At 35.2% G+C, this 9,525-nt stretch overlaps 2 protein-coding genes across 3 annotated transcripts; both read right to left on the minus strand.

Annotated features, from left to right (window-relative positions):
• Nucleotides 1-2,969: 2,969 nt before the first annotated feature.
• On the minus strand, nucleotides 2,970-6,708 carry LOC306998604 (polymeric immunoglobulin receptor-like). The gene is made up of 10 exons (XM_079612816.1): nucleotides 6,438-6,708; nucleotides 5,959-6,294; nucleotides 5,579-5,872; nucleotides 5,100-5,133; nucleotides 4,839-4,877; nucleotides 4,023-4,120; nucleotides 3,699-3,754; nucleotides 3,524-3,613; nucleotides 3,394-3,447; nucleotides 2,970-3,308 (listed from the first exon to the last, which is right to left on the minus strand). Exons 1-10 carry the CDS (start codon nucleotides 6,538-6,540, stop codon nucleotides 3,285-3,287), a joined length of 1,128 nt encoding a protein of 375 aa, XP_079468942.1. The 5' UTR covers nucleotides 6,541-6,708; the 3' UTR covers nucleotides 2,970-3,284.
• Nucleotides 6,709-6,957: 249 nt separating this feature from the next.
• On the minus strand, nucleotides 6,958-9,324 carry LOC306998623 (CMRF35-like molecule 1). 2 transcript variants are annotated; one of them, XM_079612837.1, is made up of 5 exons: nucleotides 9,208-9,324; nucleotides 8,719-9,027; nucleotides 8,301-8,606; nucleotides 8,169-8,193; nucleotides 6,958-7,944 (listed from the first exon to the last, which is right to left on the minus strand). In XM_079612837.1, exons 1-5 carry the CDS (start codon nucleotides 9,245-9,247, stop codon nucleotides 7,917-7,919), a joined length of 708 nt encoding a protein of 235 aa, XP_079468963.1. In that variant the 5' UTR covers nucleotides 9,248-9,324; the 3' UTR covers nucleotides 6,958-7,916. The 2 variants fall into 2 exon arrangements, with proteins under 2 accessions (XP_079468963.1, XP_079468964.1); XM_079612838.1 differs by having other exon boundaries at nucleotides 7,720-7,944; nucleotides 8,719-8,983; nucleotides 9,208-9,295.
• Nucleotides 9,325-9,525: the final 201 nt, after the last annotated feature.

Raw genomic sequence — 9,525 nt, forward strand, 5'->3', positions numbered from 1 at the left:
CACAGAAACCCGTGTATATGAACTGGGCTATGCTCGCTAACATAACATTAAATTCTTTATCTTATTTTTCGTTTTTTACTACAAACTATAAAGCAGTGGACTATAATCATTATTATAACACAATTTAATTGATAAAAGCATCATTGTACTCCGTGTTAAAAATAAGTATTATCTCTGTAAACACTGCTGGGTCATCTGACCAATCACCGCAGATTAGCGTCGCGCAAAGGAGGGGTTTGAAAAACGAGTCATTGAACGAATCATTTGGGAGTCGGTGAGCAAATCAGGTAAAAATAAATGCATATTATACGAAAACAAAAGTGTTTTTTGTCATTGCATGCATGTAAAACTGTTGTTGGGGACTCCCACAACAACATTAGGAACATTTTAAATGTCATAATAGGTGCCCTTTAAGCGTTTGTTCTATACATTTGAAGGATGACTGTTTTGAGAACAAATCCCAAAATGATGCTGGCTTTGCCATAAAACTGTTGCTCAAAGATAAGTCCGTGCCGACTATTCTGGGCTCAACAACGACGACGCAAACTGTAAGTAATGTATTTACTTTTTAAATACGCTGAATCCGCAAACGTTCTGGCTGGGGGCGTTAATAATTGATGCATACTGCATAGGCACTGACGTTAGCCAATCATAACAGTGGGCGTTAACACTGAACTCTTAAAGGGGAAACACCCCCAAAACAGACTGTTTGAATCAGAGGATGAGAAACAGGGTGGGAAAAGGTCATAAATCACTACATTTTAAAAGTTTTTTGTAAAAAAAACTATAGTAATACTATAATTGCACCTAAGGGAACATAATAATAAAATAAAAAAAAACATGACCCCTTTAAGTCAAGTCAAGTCACCTTCATTTATATAGCGCTTTTAACAATATAGATTGTTTCAAAGTAGCTTCACAGTGATAAAAGGAAATTAAAGTAACAGAGATTGTTTTGGCTTTACAGCAGCTCTATAGAATAAAGCTATTGTCCAGCTAAAGTTAGTTTTGATTGATTCTTCCATTGCAAAGATCATTAGTTAATAACTTAGCGCTTCCGGCTTCTACATCTGAACGCCGGCTCATCATTGCCCGACTCCTGCATCAGCATCACACGCATAACTCATGGTGCTCACGTGAACAGTGTCAGAGACTGACACGGAAGAGAAGAAATAGGCATTTTAAATTTAATTAAGGCGTTATTTTTGTTTAGTTTTTTGTGCACAAAAAGTATTCTCATCACTTCAAAACATTAATGTTGAACCACTGTAGTCACATGGACTATTTAACGATGTCTTTACTACCTTTCTGGGTCTTGAAAGCGGTTGTAACGTTGTGACGTCTATGCAGGGATTCATCATATAAAATGCATCATATAAAATATATACAAAAATCTCAATTTGTGTTCTGAAGATGAATGAAGGTATTACGGGTTTGGAACGATATGAGTGTGAGTAAATAATGAAAACATTTTAATTTTTGGGTGAACTAACCCTTTAAGCGTGTCCCGCCATTCATCACCTTGAGGAACTTGCATGCCCCAATATCGCATCATGCCTAAGAAAACGTTCCAGTGTAAGTTAAATTAATTATGTTACATACAATTTGGTTGTAAAACGCAAAGTGTTGGACATTTTATTGGTGCAGAGACTGCAGAGATTGTATATCATTTTGAAAAACGTTTGAAAATGAAGCAGCACAATCATGGTGCGATTAAGTGTGTCCTATTGAGTAAACAAAAATCTTAAAACATATGCGGTCTTCATGTGCACTTGAACACTTCGGCCAAACTCTGGAAATATGTCAGGTAAATAGAAAAGTTGCACTGGCATTTGACCGTTTAAGCGCAAGAGAACTGATGTCGGGATCACATGCTGTCTGAAAGCGCTCGTGGCTTTCTGTGCTTTCTTGACAGCTTTCACTTCAAGTTTGCGTCAGGATGACAAAAGTACCACATTGTAGTACCACATTACATAGTGTCTCAATACAGTAAATAATAGATTCTGCGATAGAGGGCTATAGAGATTTCATAATAAAATCTGTAGATACATGTTTGTTTGTTTTTTGGCACTTAAGCCTGTAGGCTATATTCTTTGCTTTCGTGTGTAAAACAGACTCAAAATAACTAAGTTCTGCAGTAATTTATTGCAAAACTGCAAAAGGGAACATGACAATACCACAAACACCAGAAGGAACTGCTTTGACACTGTCTCCAAAAGCATGCAGAGATGTCTCTAATAGCATGCAGAGAAAAGTCCAAATTTAAAAAATCCCCTTCGTAAGTTCACATTGATGGCCTAAGACACGAAACAAGCGGTTTGTGTGATAAAACTAACAGTATTTAGTATTTAGAGACAGTACCTATATACCTGCATTATATGACTGACAGACAAGAACGGTTTGACCTAAAAATATCAAAATTGAAACTACTGCGGAGACAAAGACACCTACATCTTGGATGCACTTCAGGTAAGCTAAAACATACCAACATTTAATTTCAAAGTGAACTATCCCTTCAACAATGTCTTTATACCTTTTTGGGACTTGAAAGTGGTTATTACATTTCTGTCTAGGGGGGGATCAGAAAGCTTTCGGATTTCATCAAACATATTTTAATTTGTGTTCTGAAGATGAACGAAGGTCTTACGGGTTTGGAACGACATGAGGGAGAGTAATTAATGACAGAAATGTCATAGTGTGGAATTAGTGTGGGTTAAGCATATACTGTGCATGGCATTTTTCATACTAGGGACGGTCTTGCACACTTACTTCCTGTCACGTACACGCACTATCAAGTGGCCAAGACCACAAGTGTGGGTATTTGGACATCTTAACATGTAACTCACCCCCATGAAATAGGATTATGCTTTAGTCATTCATTTTTTTATATCTTAAAAAACATATTTCTATTATAGGGTACTACCCTTATTAGACTACTGCTTAAACAACAGCCTAAAGCAAATATTATGTGCTAAAGTTTTATTGTCACAAAGCAAGCACATTACAACTTTGCAAATATATTATGAATGCTTTTTACAATTGACAAATTTACACACTTATTCCTAAATACAGTGAAATGCTTTAACTGAATTTTCATTTCATAGTAAACCACTTGTTTTGTTCATGTACTTACATTTTGCCACCACAAGGGACTTAACAATATAAAGCAGGATATTATTCAATTAATATAATTTTATCTGAATTGAGACTTTGCTTGCTTTGCATTGTAATGATGCATGGAATAAAAAAAATGTTAGCTTGTTTCAAGTTCCGCGCTGTTGTGTTCATATTTTCTCAGGAACATGCACCTGTGAATAAGAGATTAAACATTGAGATGAAATCACATGTTCAGTGTCTGTGTAAAACATCATGTGATCATTAGCATCAACAAACCTGTTTGTGCACAGAGCTGTAGGTCACCTCGTCCTCCACTGATACTGGGCTAAACTGGAGATACGAAAGATGATTTAGAAGAATACTGACAATACAGAATCTCTGTGCGTGTTCTTGTGAATTCACTTACCGCTTTAGTTTTACTTTTAGGTCGTACTGTCACAGAGCTGTAAGTCACGTCATTCTCTGCAACCGCTGATGATGAACAGACACCGTTTCCCTGTGAATAATTATAAACATGTCTGATTATAATGAGTCTCTCAGTTATGAGTTTGAACTCAAATCGGTTGTCAGCTCAAACCTACCGCGTCACCGTCTCCATCTCTGGTCACCTCTGTAACACCTCTGGTGTCATTTCTGTCTGATAGTGAGAAAACAAATTATGTTATCAGTATTTCCATTAGACAGTTCTTAGACACCAGCATCAAGCTTATGAACACACACTAGCGCTCAATAGGGTCAGTAAGACTTTAAGAAGTCTCGTATTCTTACAAATACAGTAAAAACTAATACTGCGATCCTTCATAAATCATTCTAATATGCTTTTGAACAATAGTGTGCAAAACTGATCAAACACTGAATGGCTGATGGAATAGTTCATATAATAAGAAAGGTAAAGCAATACTGACTGTTCTTCTTTCTCAGTTTTACAGCTGATACGACAGTCACCAACAGCAGACACAACAGAAACAACAGGACTATCGGAATCCACACCTCCAGATAATGCCTGTGAGAATAAACAAATGGTTCATATTATATATGCAAAATAATCACTGCTATTGCTGTCATTGTCATGACAATAGTATTTTTGCTGAAACTACCATGATGCAGTTTTCCACATTTCATTTTCAAAACTTTTTATTCTTAGTTGTAGTGAACTCTGTCAAACATATTACTTCCTCAGTTCTGTTGACATTTATTTTGTGATTGTGGCATTTGTTCTGTTGACATCACATTTGATATTTAGTTCAAAATGCTGCCATTATTATTGGTTTAAATAGTTTATTTTTTGCTGTTTGATGCTGTTCAAATTCTCTTAAAGGGATAGTTCACCTAAAAATGAAAATTGTCATCATTTATACTCACCCTCATGTTGTTCCAAACCTGTATGAGTTTCTTTCTTCTGCTGAACACAAAGGAAGATAATTTGTAGAATATGGGAAACCAAACAGTTGATGTGACTTCCAGTGGAATAAAAAAATACTATGTTGCAAAACTAAAAAATGTTGCAAAACTAAAATAGACATAGGTTACAGTACATGAAAAAGGAAAAGAGGAAGATGGCCTCACTGATGCAGTTGCTGTTTTACTGTATACAGTTACAGTCATAAAATAAAAATAAATAATGTTGCATACAATTAATCTTAAAATCACAATTGCATACATTCTGGTTACTTAATAGTTATATTCTATTTGCATGTTTTAATCTATTTGAGCATTAATACTTATTCTGCTGCTCTTCACTGCTTGATGGATTGTTGGTCCTATAAAGAAGAGAGAGAAATAATATAAACTTCAATAATTAACTCGAACAGATCTGACTAAAACTAAAAGGAAAAAGACCACACAGAGAAATAGACTAAATGTTAAGAAAGAAAATGAAATATACTAGTAAAATAAGCATCTTATTATAGGTCCATGATACAATATTACAATCTTATATTTAAGCAATATCTATTGATTCATATTTTATTATAGCTACTAACCCATTTTTGTCAAATTCTTCTGTGGTCACAACTGCTGTTGAATAAAATAGCAGGAAAAAAAATATCATCATTTTGTCACCACCAATAAGATTTTAAAATCACTAGCAAAACAAAATATACAATTCTTAAATTTGTATGTAATATTGCAGTATTCTGTCACTCACATCAGATCCACCAATAGCAAACCACAACCATACAATCAATTCCTCATGGAAAAAAGTCCCGCCCTACATTTTTTCCTGTTTGAGAAGCCGTTTCACTTTGATACGTGATAATAGGGAAGGAAAGGCTATTGTAACTTCTGTTTAATGCCCATTTTAATGTATTTAATCTTTATTACTTTACTTTTTTGGTTCAGTAACAGTGACAACAGGAACATGTGGGGACAGCTACTGAACACAGAAAAAGATGAAAACAACTTTTTGTTTTTTTCCTTATCAAGAACTCCTGTGTATGTCTAAGTAGAGTATGTTTTTTACCAGTGACTGTGAGTTGAACAGGAGCCTGCAGATCTCCTACTGAGCAGAAGTACCATCCAGAATCACTGAGTCTCAGTCCAGTCATCAACACAGTGAAGCTTCTCCCATCATCACTGATCTGGACTGATGAATTCTGGGATGTGTCAGTCCTCTTCTCAGTGTAACAGCCCTTATCTTTATATCTGCACCAGTGTTTGGGTTTATTCTTATATCCAGAACTGTAGAAACACTGGACACTGACATTATCACCTTCATGTCCAGATACACTGCTGCTCTTCACAGACACATCAGGAGCTGAACACACAGACACAAGTCATTGAGATTTATTAGGAATCAGTATCAGAATTATTATTCATCTGAATGTGAAACTGATCTCAAACCTGATTGAACTGTGAGATGAAGCTGCTCTGTTTCATCCACTTTAAATATTCCTGCAATCTCCTCAACACACCAGTAAGATCCAGTGTCTTCATGCTGCAGGTTTCTCATCGTCACAGTAAAGAAACTCTGATCAGGATGATCGATTACTGACACTTTTCCTTTGGTTTCATTAGCATATGCCAGAATAGAGCAGTAATTATATGCCGCTTTTGCATGAAAGCACCAGTATTTCTTGTGTTCTGTGTATTTCCTGTCATAATAGCACGGAATAATGACAGATCCTCCAGTCTGAACCGTTAACTCTCTGCTTGCTGATCCTGTTGTGCATTCAGGACCTGAGAGAAGAAAATATCAACTTTAGTTTGACTTTTATGTAGCAGTAAATGTGTAAAAGAATTACGAAGTACATGTCATACAGCAGGATATGTAAGCTACTCGTGTGTGTAAAATTAATTGTAAGCAAACAGAGAACACTTGCCTGTTATGAGCCAAAGGAAAAATACAATGAAGTTCTTCAAACTGACTGTCGTTCTGTCGAAAAGTTGCAATGTTTCTTCTTTCTTAATCTTCATCATTTCCATGCAAGTTTAAATGTTTAGGTTAATACTAGAAACAGCTTCTCACTCAAGGAGACGTGCATAAAGTGTAAAGTCATCATAGATCTCTACAGTCTTTCTCACTTCCTGCGTTCGTTCTCTCTTGTTGCTCGTGTCAAAAAGACTCCCTGTGAATGTTGCATCAGAAGTTACAAATGTGTCACCTGGTTGAGAGAAGCTTAAAATAATAAATTTACATTCAAAATGAGATTTAAGGGAAATGAGAAGTATTTCTGTGCAATGCAGTGAATGTCAAAGCTGTTCCGCTCCAGGATTCACATGCTTCCTTCTCTAGTTCTTATTTTGCAATTATAGGTGTCACCTCAGAAACTGGTTATTTTTGGTCTGTTTTGTGGTTGGGTCAACACATCTAAGCAAAGAAATATGACAACAACAACAACAAACGTTTTTACAGAATTTAATATGACTTGAAAACAAGATGTGAAAGTCTATAAATGAAGCACCTCTCTTTATAGAAGTTATCAATGAAAAAAAGCTTTAATCATTTTTGTATGCTGATCAATTGCATGCCATAACAGCCTCAGATTGGGTAAAAGGAGAAACAAGGGTATTCTCAGTGCTCCTGTAAACATTCACACATACTTCACACATTGTCTGCACTGTTATAAATAACCGTCCATGCGTGGGACCACATCCAAAAGGCTTTTATAGGCAAATTACATGATACGTGACATAAAAATATACATTATTAGCTGAGAAAATAATTTTTTTGGTGAATATGTTTGACTTAAGGTTATTTTTAAGTATGTTATGCAATGCAAAACTATTCACATTTGGAAGATACTGTATGCATTTAAAAGTTATAGTTTCTCTCTACAACCAATACAAGTAACAATGACATCAATCTGCACTTCAGCTTCTCCTCAGATTGTCTGTCCAATCAAATGCTCTAATCTGAAGTTTTTATTTGCATCTCTTTGAAACAATATATATTCCAATATGCAATATTTTTAATTTATAAGCTTTGATGCCTCTGAATTTAAACCCAAATCTCCTTTTATCTGTTGTTGGTTAGTTAACATGATGACAGATGCAAATACTTTCACTGGCTAAAATTACTAAAATCACTGCATGAGGTCAGTATATCATATTGATATATATAAAAAAATGGCTGAATTGATTTTTTATTTTATTTTTTTATTTGGTATGTTCCACATTTATAAATCACTTTTGATAAAATAAAATAAATACATTTGAAGAAAAATGGTGAGATAAAATACATTGCAAACAGGCATTTAGCAAATGTAGACGTCTAATACAATTCTACTCACAGATCTTTAATCTGATCTGAATGTGTAAAGCAAAAGCAGTTTTCTTTTCAGCTCAATGTGGAGAAAACTCTAGTTCTGTGACAGACAGAAACGCCATCTGAAAAATAAAAGACAATAGCACACTATCATGAGGGAACTGAATATGTTTCTCTGTCACATTAACTTAGACACATTTAAGGCCTCACATTACAGAAAATATTTGTATTCACATATTTTTTTCAGAAGGAAGACTGGAAATTGTTTTATTATGTAACGTTATAGACATGTGAAGTATAGATATTGCTAAAGAGTAAGCCACAATAATGAGAATGTGTGACTTACTTGTCCTTCTCTGTGGTCACACTTACTGTCAAAATAAAATAAAACAAAAATTCTCACACAACAAAAACTTTATTGTAATAATTATGGATTGAGTTTTACATTTTTTGTATTTAAGTATTAAATATGTTTTACCTGGTTCTGCCTCGATTACAGTGAGTTGAACAGTGTTCAGTGTCTCTCCAGCAGAGCAGAAGTACCATCCAGAATCACTGTGTCTCAGTCCAGTCATCAACACAGTGAAGCTTCTCCCATCATCACTGATCTGGACTGATGAATTCTGGGATGTGTCAGTCCTCCCCACTGTGTAACAGCTCTTATCTTTAATTCTGCACCACTGTTTTGTTTTTTTCTGATATCCAGAACTGTAGAAACACTGGACAATGACATTATCACCTTCATGTCCAGATACACTGCTGCTCTTCACAGACACATCAGGAGCTGAACACACAGACACAAGTCATCTGATTATAAAAGATTATAAAATACATGTGTGTGAAGTCAGATAATTATTAATTAGAATGTGATTAAAACCATTATAAACATCTCATACCAGACTGAACCTTGAGATAAAGAACAAATCTAGCAGTCGACTGTCCATCAGTCTCCACAGCACAATAATAGCGTCCAGTGTGTTTGTTCTGCAGGTTTCTCATAGTCAGAGTAAAGAGACTCTGATCAGGATGATCAATTACTGACAGATTCTCCTCTGTTGTGTTTGTGTATATATGAGATTGATCATTATCTGAGTGCCAGTATTTCTTCTGTGGTGGGTTTTTCTCATCATAATGATATGGGATGGTGACAGATCCTCCAGTCTTAATAGTTAAAACATAATTAGGCTCACCGAAGCATAAAAAACCTTAAAAAACACACAAACCATTATAATATACAGGATTAACAACAAATCCCTTCTGAATCAGTTCTATCCTCACATAAAACACATTTAACACAACATGAACAGCTGAGCAAAACATCTGTCATTCCAAAATGATAAACAGGATCCATTAGAAACAAAGACAGCACAACATTTAATACTCACCTAAAATAAGCCAAATCCCGACTGAAATGTAGAACACCATTGTTAAAGTCTCTATTCCTGTATCTTGTTGTCTAACTGTGTTTGTAGTGACTGCTGCACTTCCCTTTTCTGCCTTCATATAACACTCACACGTCTTGTGCTATCTGACTAGATGCAGTGAGGATAGACTTTTTTAGACCAATATCTAGATAGACCCATTTTTGTTCTGGTCACACATTCATTTGTATCTGTTTCAATAGTAGGGTGTCTGGGGGCAATTGTAACACACTAAATTTCAATCACAAATGATCTATGATGACACTTTCCCAGCTAACAAAA

Source organism: Phoxinus phoxinus (assembly GCF_949152265.1).
Source record: "Phoxinus phoxinus genome assembly, chromosome: 5".
Lineage (NCBI taxonomy): Eukaryota > Metazoa > Chordata > Actinopteri > Cypriniformes > Leuciscidae > Phoxinus > Phoxinus phoxinus.